Source organism: Orycteropus afer, unplaced genomic scaffold, assembly GCF_000298275.1.
Source record: "Orycteropus afer afer isolate SDZICR_OR568_19922 unplaced genomic scaffold, OryAfe1.0 scaffold00027, whole genome shotgun sequence".
Classification (NCBI taxonomy): Eukaryota; Metazoa; Chordata; class Mammalia; order Tubulidentata; family Orycteropodidae; genus Orycteropus; species Orycteropus afer.
The window spans coordinates 11,432,301-11,457,490 of NW_006921614.1; the positions used below are offsets into that span (position 1 = coordinate 11,432,301).

At 44.3% G+C, this 25,190-nt stretch overlaps 1 protein-coding gene across 1 annotated transcript in view; it reads left to right on the plus strand.

Annotated features, from left to right (window-relative positions):
• Nucleotides 1-24,386, plus strand: part of PXDC1 (PX domain containing 1) — a 33,446-nt gene extending 9,060 nt beyond the window's left edge. The window contains exons 2-5 of the mRNA XM_007935357.1: nucleotides 10,218-10,309; nucleotides 11,175-11,292; nucleotides 20,366-20,477; nucleotides 24,269-24,386. Coding sequence (XP_007933548.1) covers nucleotides 10,218-10,309; nucleotides 11,175-11,292; nucleotides 20,366-20,477; nucleotides 24,269-24,386 — 440 coding nt within the window. The remainder of the gene's footprint in view (nucleotides 1-10,217; nucleotides 10,310-11,174; nucleotides 11,293-20,365; nucleotides 20,478-24,268) is intronic.
• The last annotated feature ends 804 nt before the right edge of the window (nucleotides 24,387-25,190 follow it).

The following is a 25,190-nucleotide window of genomic DNA, read 5'->3' on the forward strand; positions in this document are numbered from 1 at the left end:
TGAGTTGTGGTGCTGGCGAAGAATGCTGAAAGTACCATGGACTGCTAAAAGAACTAACAGATCTGTCCTGGAGGAAGTGCACCCAAAATGCTCCTTGGAAGCAAGAATGGCCAGTCTTCGTCTCACCTACTTTGATCATATTGTCAGAAGGGACCATTCCCTAGAAAAGGATGTCATGCTTGGTTGGGTGGAGGGTCGACGAAAGAGGGGAAGGCCTTCAACGAGATGAATTGACATGGTGGCTGCGATGATGGGCTCAGGTACAGCAGGGATCATGGATCTGGCACGGGATCAGGCAGTGTTTCGTTCTGCTATGCATGGGGTCGCTGTGAGTCGGAAACGACTCGACAGCACCTAACAACAACAACAATAACTTCAAATCAAGGTCCCTGGGTGGCACGAGCAGTTTGCTTTGACAGCTAGCCATAAGGTTGGAGATCAACTTCAAACCCACCCAGAGGTGCCTCGGAAGACAGGCCTTGCTATCTGCTTCTGAAAGGTCACAGTCTTGAAAACCCTATGGAATGGTTCTACTCAGCACACGTGGGGTCAGTATGAGTCAGAATTGACTTGATGACAACTAACAACTACTAACCTAAAAGTTGATGATTTGAACCTGTGGAAGAAAGGCCTCAGAGGCTGCTTCTGTGAAGATTATAGCCAAGAAAATCCCACGGAATAGTTCTGCTCTGTAACATAAGGAATTGCCATGAGTCAGAATCAGCTCGATAGAAAAACACCATAAAGAAACCCACTGCCATCAAGTCAATTCCAACTATAGCAATCTCCATTGGGTTTCCAAAGCGGTAAATCTTTACAGAAGTAAATTGCCCAGTCTTGCTTCTACAGAGTGGCTGGTGGGTTTGAACCACCAACCTTTCTGGTTAGTAGTCAGTTGTCTTAGGTACTGTGCTACCAGAGCTCCTGTATCACTTTACCCTCCTGATAAGGAAAAACACAATGAGCAATAATTGGACAGAGTAGAAAGGGAAGAGGGAAGGAATGAACGTGTAAGTAAACTGATAAAATGCTAGTCATTTCTGCACAGGGCTTCAAACCAGTTTGAGATGGTTCAGTCATGGCCAGCAGAAACAAGGGCAGCTTATACATCGCATAGCAACCATATCACTTGCACGTCAGATTTTGAATGAAGTAAAAAATAGTCAGCTGCATCCTCCAAGATTGTGGCTGATTGCACTGCAAAACACATTCAAAGTGGTTCAGTTGACCACCGTCTTTGAGCAGAGCACCACTGCCTATTTCCTATTTGGGTCAGGATCTGTTCCACATGAGATCTGGTTGCTATACAACATATATGTTGCCCTTGTTTCCTTCAGCCATGACTGAACTGTTACTAACTGGTTAAAAAAAGCCGTGCTTCTACATATCTCTTAATCCCAAATCAGCAACTATCCCTTTGTCCTTTGTGAAAGCCAAGACTCTTACTCTGTACCCTCTGGGATACAGAGCACATTCCTGGTGGGAGGTGGTCATGCTCAGCTGTTGAAAGCATACCTTTGGAATCAGAGGTGAAACTTCAAATTCTGGCTCTGCTGTAGGGCCTCAGGCAAGTTACCTGGTTCCTCAAACTTTGTTTGTATTGTTAATAAAATAGCAATCATAATAAGTGAATTACAGGGTTGTAAGTGCTGAAAATAGGAATATCACAAGGTGCCTGGCACAGTGGTGGACACACGAAAGGTGCTGCGTTTCGACCAGGACTGCTGACTCCAGAACACCTGTTCTTTGTCCTGGCTAGGCCACATCCCCTAAGTGAGTCATCAAATGGGGGAAGAAGGGAATAACAGTGTAACATGCTGTACAGAATTGATGATGCAGGTGAGTCACTGGCTGCCACTCTTGACTGCCCTCTGCAGGTGTGGTCAACTTGGCTCCCAGTGAGGCTTCCAGTGAAGCAGAAGCCATGATAGCCTCAACCCTGGCTGGAAAGAGATAAGATATAACCAAAAAAAAACCAAACTCACTGCTGTTGTGTCAGATACAACTCATAAGGACCGCTCCTTGGATTTCTAAGGTGGTATCACTATGGAAGTAGATTGCCCAATCTTCCTTCTGAGGAGTGGCTGGTGGGTTTGAACCTCCAGCCTTCTGGGTAGCAGTCAAATGTCTTAGGCATTACACCACCAGAGCTCCCAAGATAAGGTATGAGGTCCGTCATGGGACCTCTGCAGACCAAGCCCTGTGGCTTTGCTTTCCTAGAAACCTAATTTGGTGCTTGGTATGGATCAGACTTAGGGGGACTGCTCCAAGAGCAAATTCTTGAGGGTTGCATAACTTTGGACTCTTCGGGACCCATACCATAAGAATTTCCAAATGTGTCTGAACTCCCATGGCCAGAACCTACATGAGAAGGTACAGCTCCCCTTTGCCCTTCGTAGTCAAATCCTCATTGTCTGGGACTCCTTTGGGCAGTCATATTTCCTGATCCCACTGCCCCTACCTCCTCCCTCCCTATATCCCTATATCTGCTCGCCCAGGAAGTCTCACCCAAGAGTCACTTCACTTCCCCTCTGCCTTTCTGACTAGAATGAAAGCCCTGTGAAGGCAGGACCCCTGTCTGCCTTGTTTGCCACTGTGTGCCTAGCTCCTAGTAGAAACTCCATCAACACTTGAAATGAGTGAATGAACAAGTGACTAGAAACCTCAGGAGATGTTTCCTACCTCAAGAACCTCAAATGGTACAGTAAACCCTGAGTCCCTGTGATGTTTTAAGGCAGACTGGCTAAACGACTGGCTTTAAAAATATTGTCTGAAGTTTAATAAGGGAAATTGGCTTTTAGTTGGGGAGAGTCAAAGAGACTCAGAGAGGGCAGGGTTACAGGAGAATGTAATAAAGATCAGTAAGTTTAACCCTAACAGTTTATTCCACTCTGGTAAGTATCTCAAGGCTCATCTCACAGATGGGAAGCAGCAATGGCAAAGGAAGGAATGAAATTCCCCCTCACCCCTTTCCTGAGTCCTCAGGAATTGTTGTTGTATCTCTGCCTTTTCTGTCTCTTTCTCCTACACTCTGTGCCTGCTTTCTTTGAAAGATGTAGAGGAGAAACTAATGTTGACCACCATTCCCCACTTCTGATGGTTGGGGTTTGAGCATCCTTGTCTAACTAGGTGATGTCTGTAGCAGGGTGCAGGGGAGAGTTAGAGAGCCCTTCTGTCCTTTATAAACATGGCAGTAGACTTACTCTTGCTGTGAAGACACACGAAGTGACATCCACACACGATAGCAGGTCAGACTCAGAAAGAGTAACTGAGGTTTTCCAGGTAGTTCAAACTGCCATTGGGATGTTTAACTATGCAGAGAATAACAAACTGAATTATACTTTCAAGTTAACTAACTCTCTACTTCTTAAAACAGTATATCTGAAGCATATTTAGGAAACAAGTGTTTTCCTAAACACTAAAAATTTTCCTAGAAAATTATTTTCTTTCAAAAATTTGTATTACACTCAACATTGAGTGAATATAAATCTCTTATGCAACCAGGTTGGCCATTGCATAACCCAAACACTATGCTTTTTTGTTATTTGTGTACAGTATATTGATGGACCCATTTGTTACATGGAGAAGAAGCTATTTAAATGTAATTTAAAAGTTCACTTTACAGAGCATTTCTCTTGGCTATAGTGTGTGAGTAAGAAAGCTTCTTTTCTTTCTTTCAAGAAATCTGTTTTGTGGGTAACTAAGTGTTTCTTAAAGAGCTTTGAAAAGAATAGTCTTCTTTCAGGATTGAACCAAGAAGCATCTTATTTTTATTTCCAGTGTTACAGTGGTGGCAGAAAGCACTCAAGTCAGATTTGAACCTCCAAAGTCAGTAGAGGTAGAAGCCCAGGACAGTTAGCAGAAATGTTCAGCCCCAACGTCTCTTTTGCTGCAAAGTGGGACTTTGGACCCTGCGCTTTAAGGTTAGGAAACTGGGTCTGTCTGTGTTTGTTCACACTGATAACATGTTCAGTTTGGGTTCCAAGAATAAGTTAGGTGCTTGTGGTTGCAAAAAGAAGCTAATTCTGAAACTAACAGAAACACATTCTGTGCTTTCAATTTTCAAGGCTGTGCTAGTACTAAACTAACTAATAAAGGCCATCTTACCTGCTCAAGGCTGATTTTTCGCCTACAGATGTATGTAAAATTGATTCACTGAAATGTATACATAATAGTGTTGCCAGTTTTTCTGTTTCAAATTCTTAAGTGTTTGGGCCAAACCTGGATAAAATTATCACAAATTGTATACAGTGAAGTTTAAAAAGTTGAGGTCATACTCGTGATTATACTTTATCAGGAATTAGAAAAATTAGTGGGAGCTGTGAAGTGTCAGGAGTTAGCTTCCCAATAGAACTTAATTGTTGTTGGTGGACTATTGACCTTTTCTATGACTAGTTAGAAACCCTGGCACAATGGTTAAGTGCTGGGCAGGTAACTAAAAGTTTGGCAGTTTGAACCCATCCAGTGGCTCCACATCGGAAAGTCTTGGCAATTTGGTTCTGTAAAGATTACAGCCAAGAAAACTCTATGAGGCAGGTCCCTTTTGTAACATGGGGTCACTTTGAGCTGAAATCAACTCTAAGGCACTTATCAACATCTTGGACGACTTCCTCAGTGAACTAAGTCCTGTCCTGGGGCTTTCACAGAGTGTTCGCACCCCCTGCTGGTCAGTCTCTGAAATCACAGTCTCAAAATCAAGAGCTCTTTGATCTGGTTTACTCTTTGTGCAACCGGGCAAATTCACAACTATTTTACCCACATGCAATTTTTATCATTATGTTTTCAGGCAGTTGAACTAAGTGAAATAAGAACCCTTATGCCATAAACAGGAGCTTTGGCGGCATAGTGCCTAAAGCATTTGACTGCTAACCAGAAGGCTGGCAGTTCAAACCCACCAGCCACTCCTCGGAAGGAAGATTGGACAATCTACTTCCATAGTGATACCGCCTCGGAAACCCAAGGATGGGTCACTATGAGTTGGATCTTACTCGACGGCAGTGAGTTTGGTTTTTTTTTTTTTTGGTATGCCATAAACAATATTTGGAATATAAAGCCCAAAAGTTTTAGTACATAGAAGACTTTAAAACAGAGACTCAAACAGAGACTTGTACATCAATATTTATTGCAGCACTATTCACAATAGCCACAATAACAAGCTCTTCTGGCATAGTGGGTAAGACATTTGGCAGCTAACCAGGTCAGTGGTTCAGAGCCCCCAACTGCTCTGTGGGAGGAACATGAGGCAATCTACTTCTGTAAAGATTTACAGCCTTGGACATCCAACAGGTTGCTATGACTTGATGGCAGTGGGTTTGGGTCTTTATTATTATTCACAATATCTATAAGGTAGAAACACTCTAAATGCCCGTCAACAGATTAATAGATAAATAAAATTTCATGCATACAATGGAATACTACTCACCCAGTAGGAAAAATGAATTCCTGATACATGCTACAATATGGATGCAGCTGGAAAACATGCTGAACGAAATAAGTCAATCACAAAGAGACAAATATTATATGACCTTATTATATAAAAAGACAAGAAAAGGCAAACATATAGAAAGCAAATTTTATTAGTGGTTACCAAGGGCAGGAGGAATGGGAGATAAGAGGGCTAATGGTGATGGAAATATAATGTTGATTAAGGGTAGATTTGCACAGCTGATTAGTCATTGCTGTCAGTAAGTTGTACACCTGTGAAAAGTTGAATTGGCAAAAGTTTTGTGATAGATATATTTACAACAATGACCACAAAAAAAAAAAAAAAGTAGCCCCTGAGGCTGCTTATGTACAACCAAAACCCTCATGAGATTTGGTTTCTTGATTCAGAGGTTTAGGGTCATGATTTCATGGGACATTCCAATTAATTGGCCTAATAATTTGCTTAGTGCTTCTGTTCTGCCTTCTTGTTCAATGTGTAATGCCTGGGGTCTTAAAAGCTTGCCAGTGGCCATCCAAAGCACAATTGGTCTAGATTCATCTGGAACAACAGAGGAAGGAGGATCAGGAATAGGAGGAGGATATGGTATGAGTGATTGTGTCCATGTGCAGCTAATGAGACAAAAAGAACTGGATAGTACCATTACTGAACATTTTGATCACAGATTTCATAGAAGAATCCTGATTAAAAGGGGGAAAATGTAGAACTCAACTCAACAAACTCACTGCTGTCGAGTTGGATCTGACTCATAGTGACCCCTCCTTGGGTTTCTGAGGTGCTATCACTATGGAAGTAGATTGCCCAACCTTCCTTCTGAGGTGTGGCTGGTGAGTTTGAACCACCAGCCTTCCGGTTAGCAGTCAAATGCCTTAGGCACTATGCTACCAGAGCTTCTACATGTAGAACAGAATGTCAAATCATCATGGACTCCAGACTTCTCTGAAACTATTGCTCTGAGATAATCTTTAAACCTTAAACCAAAAATATCTCCTGAAGTCTTCCTAAAACCTAACAGTGGTTTCACTTAACTCACAAAAAATGTGTCTTGAACACTATGCTCTTTTAAGAACTATATGTATAAGATCAAATTGACAGCAGCAATTTAAAAGATATGATAAGAAGAATCTTAAGGAGCAGTGAGTTAATGGTAAAGGAACAACTCAGAAAAGGAGGATGAGAAAAGTTACACAACTCAAAGAATATAATCAATGTCACTAAATTGTACAGGTATCAACTGTTGAATTGGTGTATGTTTTGCTGTGTATATTCTCAATAAAATACATTAAAGACAAACCCAAAAGCTTTAGAAGGTCCTAAATTACTGTGTTTAATCACATTTTTATAAAGTTCAAAACTTCTACTTTAAAAAATGATGTTTGAGAAATGTATTTCAGCCATAAAAGCTAAAGCACTTGAGTCACAAAAGAGACAGTAGAACAGGTAGGAGGGAAAAAACCCAAATGAATGTACTCAGTTTATTTGGGGTCAGAAGTACCTCCTGGGCTCATAGATCTTGTCATCTATCACTGAAAAATAATGCTGTGCCCCACACATTTTCTGCTCCTAACTTCACCTCTCAGCTCTATGTCATTTTATTATAGAATTAACATAATTTGGGGCATTGCCATCAGATGTTTGACATTTTCACCAGTTATGAAATTGAGAAATCTGTGAGAAGGAACCCCAGGAAGTATGAAATAATTAGAAAGCTCAGAATGAAGATTTATTTCATTTCTTCTCTGTGACCCCAGGTTCCAGTTGGGTTTTTTGTAGTTTGTTTGTTTTTTAAAATGTTTTTCTTATGCGTTCAACCCACCCATCCATCTAATGAGGAAACATTTCAAAAATAACTGAAGATGGTGATGTCCAGAGCTCCAAGAGCAGGGAAATGTAAACTTTGGCATTGTCAGTGCTAGGCTGGCAGAGCCCCCTGGCCTTCAGTAAGCCACCGTATCCCAACATGGCAGCCCTGTGGTGTATGCCATGCCGACCTCCCTGCTCGGTTTTGTATGGCTCTTTCCCCTTGTAGGGCAGTCCAGTTCTGAGGCTGTCAGAATGTGGGCCAAATCCATCCCTCCTGGGATCTCAGTCTTTACTGAGCTGAGCCCTCCTGAGGAAGCAGCTCTGCTCATATACATTGATATTCAGCTGCATGGATTTCCTTAGAGAAAGGGGGACAACACCCTGAGAATGTTGATCCCAGTTACCAGTGTTGTTGTTCCCTGGGCAGCCGTGATAGGGAATTAGATGATTAAAACCATACTACTGAAGAACACTGACCTGTCATTTTTGTCCTTACAGGGAGGGCTTACAGCATCTTGCCTTTTCGTGTTTACATTTCTTCATTGCGTTTTCTTTTGTTTCTAAGCATGTCTACATTTTTGATGAGTGCTGTTTGGTTTCTGGTGGCCATAGGTGGGGCAAATGGCTAATGAATGTACTTGACTTAACTGAAGGGTTGCAGTTCAAGGCCACCCAGATGTGCCTCAGAAGACTGGCCTAGTCATTTACTTCAGAAAAATCAGTCATTGAAAACCCCTATGGAATACAGTTCTACTCTGACACACATAGGGTATGAGTCAGAGTAGACTCCATGACAACTGGTACTATTTGGCTTCCATTCAGAAAACATGAAAATGGGCAACAGGGGCTGCTAATTGGTATTAGTGATGTCCCACCCTGGGCCACTCTCTCCAGTGCTTCTGAGGCCCAGAGGCCACCTGGTAGGAAGGTTCTGCCCTGGCTGAACCCAAGGGGTACCCCGATACTCATGAACTATGAGGAAGGCAACAGTGTTGATTTTGGTTCTCTTATGCAACTTTATATGGTCACAAATAGGCAGCACACATTGAGTCCCTCATATGTGCCTGGCATGTACTGGTTATAAACAGAAAGATGAACCAACATGCTTCTGCCCTCAGGGTCTCAGAGATAGCTGCAGTAGACTCACAAGTCAGCTGGGCCTACAAATGCCTCAGAATAGGAGGTAGGAGAGGGGTTTTTGAGGGAGAGCTCTATTCAGAGTCTATGTAGTACAGAGTTCTATAGTATGAGAGGAGTTCATGAAGCAGATGGCATTTGTCCTGCCCTTAGAGTGGGACCTTGAGATGGGAGAAGGCCTACTGGGACAATTGTTCCCGAGGGAGCACCATGTGAGGCATGTGGAGGGCTATGTATGGGTAACATGGGTCTCGTCCACATGGTTGGCATGAAGGGTGTAGGAGAGTTCCTTGGACACACACCTGGGCAAGGTGTGTTGGGGTCAGATTGGGAAAAGTATGTGGGCCAAGCTGAAATACTGGTATTGTTCCCAGAGATATGACTAGATAGTTCTGCCTTTCATTATTTCATTCTGTAAAATGGGTCACAACAAAGTGTATACTACAGGACACTCAGTTAAATTTGAATTTCAGGTAGGCATTGAGTCGTTTTTTAGTATAAGTCTATTGCAAATGTCTCATGAGACAGAGTTTTCTAAAAAATTACTCACTGTTTGTCTTCTTCAAATTTAACTAGGCATCTTGCATTTTTATTTGCTAAATCTAGCAACCTAAAAGATCACCACAGGGCAGGATATATTGACCTCCCTAAGTGTTACCCTTGGATTCCTTGTGGGGATTATTTGTATGGTTATCTTCTCTTGAAAATAAGACCTTCTGGAGAATTTTGAATTGGTCCTCTCTTCTTCTGTATACTTCCCTGTAGCAAGCAGAGGATCCAATCACTTTGGTGCAAAGTATGGTATTTATGTATATTAGAGGATATGAATGTTTGAAATTCTAATCAAGGAATTAAGAGCTTGAGGAAAAGGCAGCTTGAGAATCTGAGACTTGAGTATTTTCTTTCTTCTTCTTTTCCCTCCCTTCCTCCCCATGCAGAGTGGGGATGGTGGAAGTGGGACAGTCTAGGGAGGAAGAGGAAGGGGTGATCCCATCCTTTTCTTTGGTGGTGTTTTAGAGCCATGTGGTTATATGTAAGTACTACAGCTGCCATATCTGTAGGATTTCTGTAAACCACAGCAGAAAAGATACTCAGATTCCTAGAAAGCACCATGACTCATGCCCACTTTGATTTTCTTTGGGCCAAGATAGGATCACTTTTCCTTCCAAACATGGCACTGAGATGACTCATGTAAGTGTGGTTTCACTGCATCAACCTGTGGGTAGTCAGTCATGGCTGGCAGGACCCCCATGGAAGCAAGTACATCCTGGGCTAGCCCCCTTCTTGTCCCCACCACCCTGGCTGGGGCTGAATGCCCTATTTAGAGGTGTCTTCCTACCTCCTTTCCCCTTGCTCTGCTGTTCCCAGCCTGGTAGAAAACTCTTTTTCAGATTGACAGTATTGACCCCAAACCACTGCCACAGATTATGACTCCTAGCAACCCTATAGGACACAATAGAACTGCCCCCACAGAGTTTCCAAAGCTCTAATCTTAACAGAAGCAGACCTTATCTTTGCCCTGCAGAGCAGTTGGTGGTTTTGAATCACTGACCTTTTAGTTAGCAGCCCAATGCTTTAACCACAGTGCCACCAGAGCTCCTTTCATTGACCCCAGCACAAAAGTAAACCATGCATTGGGCAGTTGAAAATTAACATGAGGTTTAGAGCAGGAGTTTTGAGATAGGGCTTTTAAGTAACTATTCCTGCACCCCTCACTGTGAGGATGATGCAAGGGAATGATACCCTGTCATGGATGACTACTGTTTTGTACTTAATTTGTGAGTATACTTGCTAGTTCACTTTTCTGACTTTGGCCTTCCTGTCCCCAATCTAGGGCTAGTTGCGATAAAGGACGCCCATGATATTGAGACCAGGCTTAATGAGGTGGAAAAGCTTCTCAAGGCAATCATCAGCATGCCGTGTAAAGTGAGTATGATTGGGGCTAGGGAAGGAGGTGGGAGGTGTCGTCCATCTTGCAGAGTTAGAAAGGATCCATCCTCCCAGTCAATCTGCCCACTCCATCTCACTCTCTGCTTTGCTTCCTCCCTGGAATTGCTAGAGAATGGGAATGCTGAAGGGGTAGAAGGTGTTGTAATCAGAGGAAAGGAAAACTTTTATGAGTTCCACTGCCTCTTTTTTCCTTCCTAGGGAAAAGGTGGAAATGAGGTGCCCAAGGAGGCACTGAGTAAGGCAGGCATGGAGTTTCCCTGGCGTTAGTGGTATTTGCTCAGGATCCTCTTACTGAGAGGATTCTAGACCAGGTGCGTGGAAGCCGTGGTGTTTGCACCAACCCCAGTAGACAAGGCTGCCATGGATTTGCCCACCAGCTCCCTTTCAGAGGAAGTTTGTGAGCTTGTATTGAATCATAATCAAGAACTTGGACTTGCGTGTCAGGCAGACCTATCTAACACCTTTGAGTTTCCATATCCTCATGTGTAAATGGGGAGAATAGACTCAGCCCAGGCTCATAGTAAAGATGAAGGGAGAGTGTGTATGCAAAACACCTGACACATGCAAAACACCCAGGAAACAATTGATGCCATTTCTATTAACCACATCCTATCCTGAGGCCTTCCATGTTGGCCATATGATGCAGTGGAATCATTAATAAAGTGAAAATGTGTAATGATGGCAGCCTCACTGTGGTCAGTCTTGCAGAACGGGTCTGTGCCAGGTGCCTTGGTACCAGGTGCTGCTCATGTTCCCCTCTGTGGCAGTGTCCTCCATGCACACAGAGGGTACCAACACATGAGAGGTATTAATTTCTAGTAATGAATGTATTTCTTCCTAGTACTCCAGGTCAGAAGTTGTGCTCACCTTCTTTGAAAGATCCCCTCTGGATCAAGTGTTAAAAAATGATAATGTCCACAAAATTCAGCCCAGTTTTCAAAGTCCAGTGAAAATATCAGGTAAGTGCTACAGTGGCAGTATGGGAAGGTACTGCATTGAAGGCATGGTTTCCCAGAAACTTCTCTAGTTTGTTGTCTGCATGGTTGGGCATACCTACTCTTCGGATATTCAAAAACAATTCAACAGAATATAGAAGTACTGGGTGAGAGACTATAATACCTGATTTTTATTGAACAATGTATTTTCTACCTACCAACCTGCAGTTTATACTTTTTCTACTTCCAAAGGAATTTACTTGCCATATGAAATGGAACTTCCTTAAGAAATAATATAATGATGAAAAACATGAATGCAGCATTTTGAAGAGAATTACTGGAGTCAGTCTGTGTAGCTTGCAAGAATAAACTAGTTAGTATAATCTGGCTTTGAATTTGGTTTTTGATTTTGGGGCAGCCAGGATAAAAAGGGAAGTATGGTTCAGATATAGCTATAGTTGACACTGGGAGCTCTGGTAGCATAGTAGCTAAGGCACTTGACTGCTAACCAGAAGGCTAATGGTTCAAACCCACCAGCCACTCCTCAGAAAGAAGATGAGGCAATCTACTTCCGTAGTGATACTGCCTCAGAAACCCAAAGAGAGGTCGCTATGAGTCAGGTCCGACTCGATGGCACGTAACAACAACAACAACATAGTTGACACTGGACTGTGCCTTCTAGCACTAAAGAGCCAGAGGTCCAGCTGCTTTGGTGAGGGCAACAAGAACATCAACATCAACAGAGAGGACTGTATGACCCAAGGTCTAGATGAATAGGAAGGGGACATTGCTCTGTTTGACACCTTTATATAAGTTCTGGGTTGCATGTATCATTAGAATATTACACTTTCATTTTTTGTGGAGCTATTTTGATGAAGGCTGTGGAGGAATATTTTCTAGGAAGAAAGAGCACTGTCCTGGGAGTATCAAATACTGGGTTGCCATCTGCATCACTCAGCAAAGGGAAGCCAGCTTTGTTTTGGCCAAGGAGGTGACATTTGAGTGGGGACTTGCAGGGGTTTTCCAGGGAAGAAGAGAGGGAGGACAGTTAGAAGAGGAGACACAGCTTTATTCAATGTGAGATCCTATGCAGAACTTTGAACCAGGTTCATTCCCATTTGACCCACTGCTGAGAGTTTGCATTTTCACCCCAGATATGGCCTACATTTTGACAAGATCCCCGGTTGAATCTTACAGATCCCCAAGATTCACATGGAGATCTTGTTGAACTGTAAATTCTGATTCAATATGTCTGGGATAGAAATGAAAATTCTCAGCAGGGGGTCTAAGTAGAATGAACTGGTTTGAATGGTTGGAAGCCCGGATCCTACATAACATCTTGGTCTGTAGGAGGGAGGGAGGGGGCTTTCATGTCCTTCATCTCCTCTCTGAATAGAGAAGGAGTAGGACTCTGAAGGAAGTTGATACAGAAGAATCAAGAGATGAGAGTATGCTAAGGCCAGAGTTGCCTGCTGAGAAGGAATCTCAGCAGGTTGTGGTGCTGGAGAGACAGAACACACTGGGAGGCAACGGCTGATACTGCTGGGGCACAAGTGTCCTTCTGAGTTATAAAATTCCTAACTGCTTCGTGACCTGGGCAGGCTGGACAAGTGTTGGGAACCTGGAGTGGGTCAGATACTTTTAAAATAAGAGTGTGTGCGCACAGGATGCTATTAAGATAGGCTTTGTCTGTGTCAGTACCTTTGAGACCCACTCGAGATGGTGGTCTTAAAAACATGAGTAGGCGTCCACTATCCAGAGCCTTCTTTATAAGACAGTGAAAATGGCATAATCATTTATCCAGATTGCATATGGGCCTTCATTGTGGAGGACTCAGAGAGGACTCCAGAATCCCAGTTGTGCATTATTCTGAGTTTTAAACTCTGACTTGGAGCAAATAGACACCGCTCTTCTTCAGTCCTGACCCCAGTTCTGGTGTCTCTGTCCTAACAGTGAGAGAATGGAAGAGCAGGCAGCAGCTGGATCCTTTTGGAGCCTTATATTACTAGAGGAGATGACCCTCGAGGCAGAGTGTCAGAGGGCAGAGTATCACTGGATGGGCTGCTTCTGGTTGAATAACTGCTCAAAGGGAAGTGACCCTGGAACATCCTCCAAGCTTCTATCTAGTGTCATACTTTTATCAATTCCTTGGATAAACGCACAACCTATGTTTATCCTAGAGGCTGGAAGGAATGAAAAGAAACCCAATAGGTCAGGGAAAGTGTAGAGCTTTGTTAGGTTTTGGATATATTCTTCACATCCTTTTGCAAGGACTGAGGACAGAAAATTTAACTTTACTGGAAACCTCTTGTATGTTTGTGAGCCTCCATGTGACCTTACATGCATGACTAGAAGCATGAAGATATAGAACACCCCAAGCCATCCAGGGATGGGGAGGGGTCAGTAGACTATGGTGGGAGAAGAAGAGTGGAAGGAAATGGGGGTGACTGGCCAGGAGAAGACAAGATGCAGCAGGGGACAGGGATTATCATCCTCAGAAATGTGGAGGTCTGTGTGTGTGTAAAAGAGTCATTCTGTGTTGCAGGTGCTGGCTAGGGTGGATGGTACAGTAGGTTAGCTTGGGCTCAGCATAGAATATTTATTCTACTGTGGAGTTTCTAACAGTGACATTAGCAAACAGTCTCTCACAAGGTAGCAGGGTGGAGCCTCTCACCTCCTTTCCAGAGCTTGAGCCCCCTGACTCATCAGGTTATCTTCTCCTCGTTGTCTTGGGGATTCTCCATGTGAAGACCTCCAGACCTTCCATCTTTGCTCCCACATTAGCCAGTCCCTCACTGTCTAAACTGGTGCTTCCTGATATTAAAGTAGTGTGTGTGTTGGGGGGTGGTTCCCTCATGATAGAAGTTGTACTTTTATTATTCATTGAGTGAGGGAAAACATGGAGACAACAAACTACAGTAAATCCAGGAATGCTTTTTTTAAAAAAAAAAAAAAATGAGAATAGTACCTATGATAGTACCTACATATCTTTGAGAAAATAATTCACATATGAGAAAGTCATATCATTCAATTCTCATCCCATATTTGGTGTGTATGGATTTGTGGGTCCCCAGGGTCTGAACCTCAGACTCTGGAGCCCACATGTATCACCTGAGAATACCACAGGTCTTTATCAGCCTCTGTTTTCCCTAGAATAAAATCTGCATACTGATGCCAAATTCTGATTATATACGCACAATCATTTTCATAAGACCTACAAACTTTTAACCTTACTAACAGGATAAAGCCCAAATCCCTGACTTGTTCTAGATGGATCAGCATTTTGTTTTTGCCTTTGTTACCTATAGCACCCTCTGCTCCAGACCCTTGGCCTTCCCAAGCCTTGTTCTTGCTGGGCCCCATGGGCTGCCTGTCCATTCTCCTATCCTGATGAATTCTATCCATTCCCAGAAACTCCTTGGACCACTGCTGCAACTCACACTAGCTCCCTCCCAACCCTCCGCCCAATTTTCTTAGTGTCTTCTTTTGCCCTGATGTGACATTCAGAGGACATGGCACTGACCTGGAGGCTGTTGGGGCTCTAAGTTCAGTTCAGTGTGGATTGAGGCTCTCAAGGCCTTTTCTCTTTCATGGGTTACAGTCCGAGGTTCCACCAGATGGCGCTAAGTGTAAGCTAGTGGACTAGTTCATGCCAAGAGCACCATTTTAACACCTTGGGGCCACATCAAGGGCAATAAGGAATGCTGTGGCCTCTGGTTATGCTTTGGACCAATGCAACCTTTAACATACTAACCTATATGGTCATCAGATCTAAAAAACAAAAGTTTGAAGTTTCCTCCATTGTGGTGTGTCTGTGTGATATAAAAGGAAGTATAAACCTCAGCCTTTATCTGGCTACTTGGACTAATCAAGTTTGGACACAACATCTGATCATTCCAGTTTGAGGAACTTGGAAATGAATTATCATTTTGTTTTTCATTAATCAAGCAACTATCCAGTCTCAATCCTAATTTGTACTCTACAAGGACAGACCAGTTAGTAGTTAATAACAAGGCGTTGTTTTAGGCTTTGTCCTATTCCTGAGATGCACTGAAAGTATAGTGAAGGAGGGGCTTGGTAAGGAAGGAAAACTCTACTATGAATACTTTGAGGGCTGAGAGTAAATGTTTGCTGAAAAACATGAACATATGAATTAATGAAGAGATGGTGGCATGAAGAGTATATAGAAACATAGCAATAGTTACACACAGAAGATAGCCATTAGGCAAACGCTGCAGTAATAGTAATGGCAAAAAAGATCCCCTGGGGGATGCTAAGATTAGTGGATAAAAGTTTGCAAAGAAACAGTTTTGTATATTCTTAGAGTATCTCCCTTAAGATATTTATTAACTCCATAGCTTAGTTAAGTCACTTTCTGCATTGTAAGGTTATTATCATTCCTATGTATTTAATAAGGAGCTCTGGTAGTGTAGTGCCTAAGGCACTTGACTGCTAACCAGAAGGCTGGCGGTTCAAACCCACCAGCCACTCCTTGGAAGGAAGGTTGGGCAATCTACTTCCATAGTGATACCGCCTCGGAAACCCAAGGAGGGGTCGTTATAAGTCAGGTCTGACTCAATGGCACGTAACAACAACAACAACGTGTAGTTAATAAATATCTTAGGGGAGTGATCAAGGCCAACATTCTAGTGATAAGACATGTTAACATGATACCAACATGACCCTTCGTGCATCATTTATTTGAGCACTTAAAAAAAGAAGTCCTAAAAAAGCTGTACAAAGTTTAAAAAGAGAGAAAACCATTTAGCTCCAACAAATGCTTAGATAATGATGCACTCAGGAGGACACAACATCATTTCTGCGATGTTCTTGCCAAAAATGCATAACCTTGTTCTAATTATGAGAAAACATCAGACAAACCCATCCTGAGGGGCATTCAGCAAAGTAACTGAAGTGGTTCTCTACAAAAGGAGTCCCTGAGTGGTACAGTTAACATGTTTGTTGCTAACTGAAAGATTGGAGGTTGGAGTCCACCGAGGTGCCTCGGAAGAAAGGCCTGGCAATCTACTTCTGAAAAATCAGCTATTGCAAACCCTATGGAGCATAGTTTTACTCAGATACACGTGTGGTTGCCATGAATCAGAATCCATTTGAAGGTACTGGTGGTGGTGGTGATATGGTGTGTACGTGGATAAAAAGAGGCACACATTAGAAAGTTTAACACTATTATTTGCTTAAAATTGGTGGTACACATAATTAGAGGCTTGCTAGAGCTGAAAGCTTTTCTCTGTTTAAACTTTAAACTACTAGTTTGTATAGCTTAATTTAGGACTTTTTTGTTTAAGTGACCCAATAAATAAAAATATAAACTGTATCAGAATGTTTGTTGCATTGTCATCTAACACAGGCATATCAAAGCCATGTACATGTCGCTAGATTTTACATAAGTGTGGTGGTTATGTTTTTGTGTCAACTTGGCTGGGCCTGATTGAGTGTCTGGGCAGCTGGATGTAGTATTCCCCATGATGAAAGTGGTAATCAACTCCATGGTGGAATGTACTGAGAGCAGCTGAGTAGCTGCCTTAGGGAATGTGATCTGCTTCCTGTATTTAAGCAGAAGCCTTAAATACAGGAAGTCTCTAGCCTATGGCACACGTGGACGCTGCATGTAGCCATGTCGTTGCTCAGCAGCCTGCTATGTTCTGCTGACCTTGGGACTTACAGTGGACTTAAGTTAATGGCCTGCCGTGTGGATTGGTAACATCGGGACTGTGCCTTTTTACTTGTCAACCTTGGGGCTTCTCAGCCTCAGCAGCTAACAGCTGTCTGAGTGAAGAAATGCTTCTAGCTCCAGTGGGCCAGGAGCAGGAGGTCGAGCTAGACCCCAAGGTTGAGGGGCTTTCACCCAGCCCCTAGAGCCTGGCACTTTGAACGTGGACTTAAAGCCTCCAAATTGTAAGAATAAACTCCTGTTTGTTAAGGCCATCCCATTTGTGGTATATTTCTTGTCAGAGTGGCACTAGGTAACCAGAACAATAAGCCTCAGTCTGTACTTGGTTATGGATTAAAAGATAATATGGTTCGATAAATGATATATTCCCAAACCCAAGTTAAGAAGGGATCTGAACATTTGGAAGGTTGTCTCCAGCACCCAACTACAAAACCTGGCCTGCCCCAAGGTTATGTGGTGTCGTGGGCTGATTGCAAGAGCCAAGCTAGCCTTCAGTAGAGAGCAGACAGGTCCCAGGGGTCATCTTTAATGGAACTCCGTCTTTAGGCAGGTCCTCAGGGCCCAGCCAACCTTGCAGACAGGCTGCACTCACATGTACTATGCCTGCATTCTCTTAGGCAGTTAAGGAATAATTTGTTACACAGCTTTCATTTGGGACTAGTAAAGATGCCAATAAGGAGCTATGGTGGTTCAGTGATTAAGGCATTCAGTTGCTTACCAAAAAGCTTAGTGGTTCAAGCCCACCAACCACTAAGGGAGAAAGATGAGGCACTCTGCTTCCATAAAGATTTACAGCCTTGGAAACCCTATGAGGAAATTCTGTTCTGTCATAATGGGTGGCTGTGAGTTAGAATTGACTCAATGGCAAGTGGGTTATTGGTTTTTTAAAGATACCATTATGTGGAGCTCCAGATTTCACATTTAAGAAAGATTAACTAGTTCTGATTGAAAGTAATTCTTCAGAACTTTGTTCAGAAAAGCTTTGCAGCAGCAATATTTGTTGTAACTTGTAGGGTTCCCTCTCCTAAATTTCCTTGATAAAGGGTGGGAGAAGGGGGTATGGGTGTCAGTAAGCTGTGCTGAGGTTGCTCAAAGGCTGTATGTGTTTCCTGAGACAGACCTAGGTCAAAGCTCACAAAACAATATAGACCATAGTTGACCCTGAAGGTTCTAAGTACCACCTCTTAATTACATTTCAGTTCTCTTCCTCAAGACTTACAGAGACTCACCAGCAGTGTCATACCTCCTGTTTCCAGTAACAAGAAGGCTAAGCAAGTCTGAGCAGAGAGTACAGGGTAAAGGGGTGCTAATGCTAGTGTGGTTGTGACTCCCCGGGCAGGGTTACAGAAGATCCATGAAATATGAGCTGGCCCTTCTCCCAATGTCAAGTAGAAATTTTAGCAAGTACTTGGCAAATCGGATTGAAACCCTATAGGGTAGTTCTACTCTGTCTTAAAGGGTCACCATGAGTCAGAATTGACTAGATGGCAGTGGGTTTGATTTGGCTTGGCAAATCTGACTGACGAATAGTCATTTTAAACCTACGAGGGCAAAGGGGGAAATCTATTTTTCTATCCTCATTTTTGTACCATTTCATTAGCTCTCTTCATATGGAGAGAAGTTCAAAGAACCAAGAACCAAATACCTCACTCACTGCCGTCGAGTTGATTCAACTCAGCAACCCCTCCTTGGATTTCTGAGGCGGTGTTACTACAGAAGTTGATAGCCCAGTCTTCCTTCCGAGGAGTGGCTGATGGGTTTGAACCGCCAGCTTTCTGGTTAGCAGTCAAATGCCTTAGGTACTACACCATCAAAAATTAAAAATGTAACATAATTCCACTCGTAAAAATGCAGATCCACACATGGAAATCAAGTATGTCCAATTATGGCAAAGTGTAAGAAAAAAAATAAAACAGTCCCCAAAACAGCAAAGTCATCAGCTGCCAGTAAACTAACTGAGCAGTAAGTTAGGTTCTCACTGCTCTGTGCTATGCCAGGCAATAGGAAGGCTATTTCCAGATCTGTGCTTCTATTCCTTGAGCCCTGAAGGGGAAGGTGGTAATCCTTGGATTTGCAAATGCACCAGAATTTTGGATTATATTTTAAGCATGTCTTTAAGGAAGAGGTAAATAGAGTGCCTGATCTGAAAGTCTAGCTCAAGGTAATTCTGAGTGTAGAACACAGCTAAGAACTGAGTTGTGAGATGGGCAGGATCACTAAGGAGCCTCATTCCAAGGAGAAAGCTTCCTGGCAACTAAATATGCTCATGGAGGATGTATAGCCTGCTGAGGGGAGTGACAGAAACACAGTTCCTTGGGACATACAAATAAAGCCTGCACCAAATTTAGAAAGAAAGCTGAAATGTTCCTTGTCTTGTAGGCAAATCAGGCCATACTCACTACTTAAATGGACCAAATGACATGAAGAAATCTAGGATTTTAGAATTGGAGAAAGATATGCTATTAGCCAGTGCAGTTTGAAACATTTCAGTTGAGGAAGCTGAGTCCCAAGGCCGTGGAGCTCATGTTGGACTGGTCTGTGAGTGTCTGAGTCCTGCACACTCTTGCATCCTCCACGCCTAGCTTTTCAGAGACCCTGTGCACCAGTCTTCTACCCCCGCATGCTCACATTTGATAGCCAGTGTAGACACTATAAGTTGTTTCTCTTGGTTGAAAGCTACCCATTTGTTTTAAAATACACTTATTTTTTTTGATCCTCATGTTGTTGTTGTTATGTGCCGTCGATCCTCATAGCAGCCCCCAAATCCACTGCCATTAAGTTGATTCATACTCATTGTGACCCTATAAGATAGAGTAGAACTGCCCCTTAGGGTTTCCAAGGCTGTAAATCTTTACTGAAACAGACTGCCTCATCTTTCTCCTGCAGAATGGCTGGTGGGTTCAAACCACTGACCTTTTGGTTAGCAGCTGAATGCTTTAACTACTATACCACCAGAATTCTTCCAAAGCAGCCCAGGGAGGTAGATGTTGTTACCCCTATCTTAGACACAGTTCAGATCTCAGAAAGACTAGCTAACTGTCCAAAGTCACACAGCTAATCTATAAGGACCTGTAGTATAGACCAAGACTCAAAAACTTGAACCTCACACTCTGATCCTGGCTGGAAACTCCTTCTTTAATGGCAGAGAGCCAGATACTTTGACAGGGCCCTTGGGCAGCCAAAGCATCTTTCTAGGAGAGGCGTATCTTAGAAGGCAGCCCCATCTCTGGCAGGGTTCTTGAATGGGTCTTGGGGTACAGAAAATTGCCTCAAAATATGAGCTGGGGGTGTGGCAGTAGATGGAGAGGGAGGCAGGAGAGATTGGTGGCAATGCTGTCTATAATTCTAGAGAAAGCTTTGAACTTCAGAATCTCAGACTCTAATCCCTTCTGCTTTAATTTTCAGAAATCATGAGGTCCAATGGCTTTTGTTTAGCAAACACAGAAACAATTGTAATTGACCACAGTATACCAAATGGAAAGGACCAACACCTGGATGTGGACTCAACAGAGCATCTGTAAGTATAGTGTTTGAATACCCACCTACATCAGAGGGCCCTTGGTACTGGTATGATAGCAGCTGGGATTGCTGTACACAGGAGCTCAGAGCTCATGGTCTGGAGGAAGGAAGTAGATGTGGCCATAACTTTGAGCATCCTTACCCACATTTGGATTTCATTTGATGTGTTCACTTTTCCTGGTTCATCAACTTCTTGAAGTGGAGTCCTTTGCCCAAGTAGCTTGCTTTGAGGAGGCCTGTGAGAGGTGTTACGAGGTCCTAGGGTCTGGCTCACACTGGGTCAAGGGCACATTGTCACTGTGTCCAGGCCCAAGCCAGCCAAGGGGAGGCCAGGCTTCTAAGCTCCAGGCCTTCCCTGGCTGGAGAGAAGTGGCACATGGATGGTGGTCCTCATATGGTTGACAGTGGAGGAGGGGTCCAGCAAGGCCAGCCCTGCTCTGAGAGGGATGATGAGCCTGATGAAGGCAACTGAGTAGCCAAAGATGCCATATCTTCTCTGCTCCTACACTAGTCACAGGGGTTTTAGTCATAACTCATGCCTGCTCCAAGAAGGCACCAGCTGCCACCCCCAGGATGCCTTTCAGACCATCTCCTCAGCGCTTTGTCAGGGTAGCCAAGTTCTCAGGCTAAAGAAGGGGGTCATAGCCTGGCTCCTGTGCTGTCTAGTCCCCAACATCACAGAGTAAAAGCAATGTGCGGACAGAAATATGCTGACGCCCACATCTGACCCCATGTGTGCTGGGCCTGCCCCATCAGGAATGCCCTCCAGGATAGGACTGCACTTGCTGGGCTATGCAGTGGTGTCTGGTGGGGAGACAATGCAGGGTACTGGCAACAGAGAAGTCAGTTCATGGTGGTGTGAAGGGAAGATGTTGGGAGGGGCAGGAGGTGGTCTCCCCTGGATCACCAGAGCCCTTGGCAAACTTTGCCATGGCACCACCAGCATGATGTCCTTGATTTAGGATTTTGAGGCCAGGGGGATATGTATGTCTGTCAGTGTCATTAATGGTTCACTACCTGTGGGGTTGGTGCTACACAGTGCTGGCTTTGTGCAGGCATAAGGTTAGTGAATGGAGGAGTCCTTGGGCTTTCGGGGAGTAGTTACCACCTCTGCCTGTCTTGGTGTAGAAGACTGATGGAGATGGTCCCTGTCACCAGGTACTGCTAGAGACCCCATCTGATTCCACAGCATTCCCTGGAGCTCTTTTCTGTTTTTAGGGGGACAAGGCCAGGTTTCAGAAGTAAGTTCAGTTGTGAGTGGTATTGAGCTATGGAGAAGCATAGGGAGAAGAAAGCCGTGGCAGTTGGGACACTCCCACTGACGCTGGCCTTTGCCGATGGGAAATGCTGTACCAACACGTAGCCTGCTATTCTGGGACACCAACCAGCAGCAAAAGATGAGCAGGGAGAGTTTCTGTGATCCCAGAAACATGTCAAAAAGGAGCACCTACCTCCAGGTGGCTGGAGGAGCTCAAGGGATTCTTGACCTGGGCTTGCAAAATGCAGGCCCTGTTTCTGCCCAGGTGTTCCATCCAGGGCAACATGTCAAGCTGGTCTGGCAGCTGCACTGCACCTTAGGAGCAATCTGTTTGGGACACTCTGAAGCTGTCAGGCAGGTGAGGGAATGAGGAAGGTTAGTGTTGGAGAATTGACACTGGAGTAATGAGGCTGCACATTCCAGGCTGCAGCTGTCCCTGGTGGCCCTGGAGCATGACCAGGCAGCCCTAGTCAATTATGTGGTGTCAGGCCTTGTGTGATAGGGTCTGCACAGGCAGTTCTGCCGTCATGGAGGGTGAGTGCCAGTGCCCACACATAGGACCTACTGCATTCAGGAGGTGAGCAAACCCTGGTGGAGATGTCAGTCGGCTGTCTGGGTTCTGAATGGAGTTCTAGTGGCCTAAGGTACTGCCAGACAGGAAAGTTGGCCACCCTGACCTTACTCTCACACACACCCAAGCCAAGGGAGGGCTGACAGGGACCTCAGGACCTGTCATTTCCCTGAGCACCCCAGCTTCCCCTTCCCACCTTACCATCTTGTCGTCTGTGAATCAGGGCCTCAGAGCAGGGTTATGCTTCCCTGTGTATCCATGATTTGCCCTCTTGTTTCTTCTTGACATTGGTTTTAGGAAGAGCTTGAAGGACCCTAAAAATAAAAAAGCTGTTGGAATGTTGGCCTCATCCACAAGAGATGTGATGCCTCAAAAGATGACTGCAGTTTTCTGTCCACATTAGCACACTTCCTGCAGCAGCCTGGGTCCCTGGAGGGTTGAGCAGCCTCAGACACTGTTCCTCACTGTGGAATCAAAAGGGAAATCCATTGTATGGCACTTTGTATTCAAATACTTTAATACTATAATCACCTCCTTTTCTATGTTTAATTTTCTACTTCATCTCTAAGCAAGCACTGTTTGAAATCAATCAGATTCCAGCACAGTGTACTTGGTATGCAAGGGCAGGATCCACCCCTCTTATTCCAGTCAATTCATGTGGTCACTCTGAGCTATTCAGGAAGATTAGGGTATCCACAGATGTCTGCTGGTTGGTGATGTCTTCAGGTGTTGGGGAAAGACACAAAGGGAAGGGCAATGTGGGTGGTAGGCTTGAAGGACCCTGCCCCACTCCCCTGACGGCCAAAGGAGGCAGCCTACTTCTACCCTCTCACCACACTCTGCTTGGTTTGGACTGAGTTGAGTCTCAGGTTAAGGAAAATAGAAGTACAAGCTGCACGTCACAGCTCCCTTCTTGGGGGAGTGTCCTTCATAGTTGTGAATTTTTTTAATTTTTTTTTTTTTTTCCTGGCATTTAACTACTAACCAGAATGCTGGTGGTTCAAACCCATCAGCCTCTCCTTTGAAGGGAGACTGGGCAATCTACTTCTGTAGAGATACTGCCTCGGAAACCCAAGGAGGGGTCATTATGAGTCGGAACCAACTTGACAGCAGTGACTTTGTTCCCCCCGCCGCCCCCCTTGGCATAGGAGGCCACATGTGGATTGGATGGGAAGTGGCAATGGTTTCAGTTCATGGGTGAATCGATACCAGGAATGTATCTATGTCACCTTATATTTTGGGCACATATTCTTCTGTCATTTCCCCCACCCTATATTTGAGTACTTTTCATCCTTCTGAGCCTGAATCAAACACCAGCCCAACTGTGAAGGCCTCTCTCCATGAGCACTCACTACCTTGGCTGGCTCCTCTGTGACCCACCTGCTTTCCGGTGGCCCTAGTCATGGTGCACAGGTCTCAAGTATGCAGTTAGGCTGTGAGTAACATGACTACAGCAGCTACTTCTTCATCCTTATTCCTGTCTGCGGTCCCTGGCTCTTGGGAGACACCTGTGCCCTGGGGACAGGCCCTGCCTCTTGGGTTCAGGCTGTGTTCCCAGAGCCCTGGACAGTGCTTGGCACAGAGTAATCCCCTAGAAAGAGAAAATAATCACACCATCAGTGAATGAGTGAATGAATGGAGACCTCAATAAATATTGATTGAATGAAAGAATATAGACAGCAGTTTCTGAAACAGAAAAAGCGGAGCTGTAAGTTTTTACAGTAGGATTTGTTTCAAGTAATTAATTTATGGCCATGGCTGTTTCCACACTTTCTGAACATTCACTGAAAGATCATTGTCCATTGGTCCAGCAAAAGATGTACATTCTGAAAGATGTCGTAGAAAGCCTCTCCAAGTGTTTGCAGTGGGTTCCTGAGTGTCCTACAGCTGAACTTATGCCCTTTCTCCCCACTTCACAGGGGTTCATGAACTGGCCCTCACTATACTTTCCTCATTTCAGGTTTGAGAATGGCAGTGAGTTTACCTCAGAGCTGGAGGATGGCGATGACCCTGCAGCCTATGTCACCAACCTGTCCTATTACCATCTGGTCCCCTTTGAGACAGACATTCTGGACTGAGCATTCATTGTCACCTTCACCCCACCTCAGGCCTTTATTGCTGATCTTCTGCTGTCCCTCCATGCTGGACATCAAGGGCCAAAAGTGCCCCACCCAACCATGGGTCAGAGATGATGCCTTTGTTGCCCCAGGTGGGGCTCTGTTCTTCAGTGCCACCAGGTATCACCCAGGCACACACTCAGCGGGGATGGGAGATGAGAGCATGGTGTCCTGTGAGAGGATGCACGGGACTCCTGGTTATCAATGGCTGATAGTAGACTCCAATCACCAGGAGCCCTAGACATGGGACATCCATGCTGCCTGCTGCTTTGGAGGGGTTTTTTTCTCAGCACCACCAGTCTGTTTTTTTCTGGGGACCTGCTGCATGTACTCACTCCCTACTGCAGCCAGTGCGCACAGGAGCATACCTGCTGCAGGCAGGCCTCCATGGCTGTGCCGACTTTATACTTTTGTTGTCATTCCTTCTTCAAGAGGAGCAGGGCTGGCCTCCATTCACTCACATTTCAAGTGCACAAAACACTTCTAGGAAGATTTTCATGCCTTGCCAAGCTCCGGACATCATAGCCAGGGAATACTAAGTAATCCAGGACTTCCCTGGGAACTGGGGTTTGTGGCTCTCATTTTTGTTTTTCCTCTTTTGTCTGGAAACTGGGCTTTGTGTCAGCCTGAAGGCGTGTTTACAGATGGCTAATCACTAGTGAGAGTACAGTCTATAGGGAGAAAGATCATTGATGATGGGGTGCCCACATTGGCTTGGACTGAGAATTAATGATGCTCTTTATGAGAGTGAGTCCAAAGGAAAAG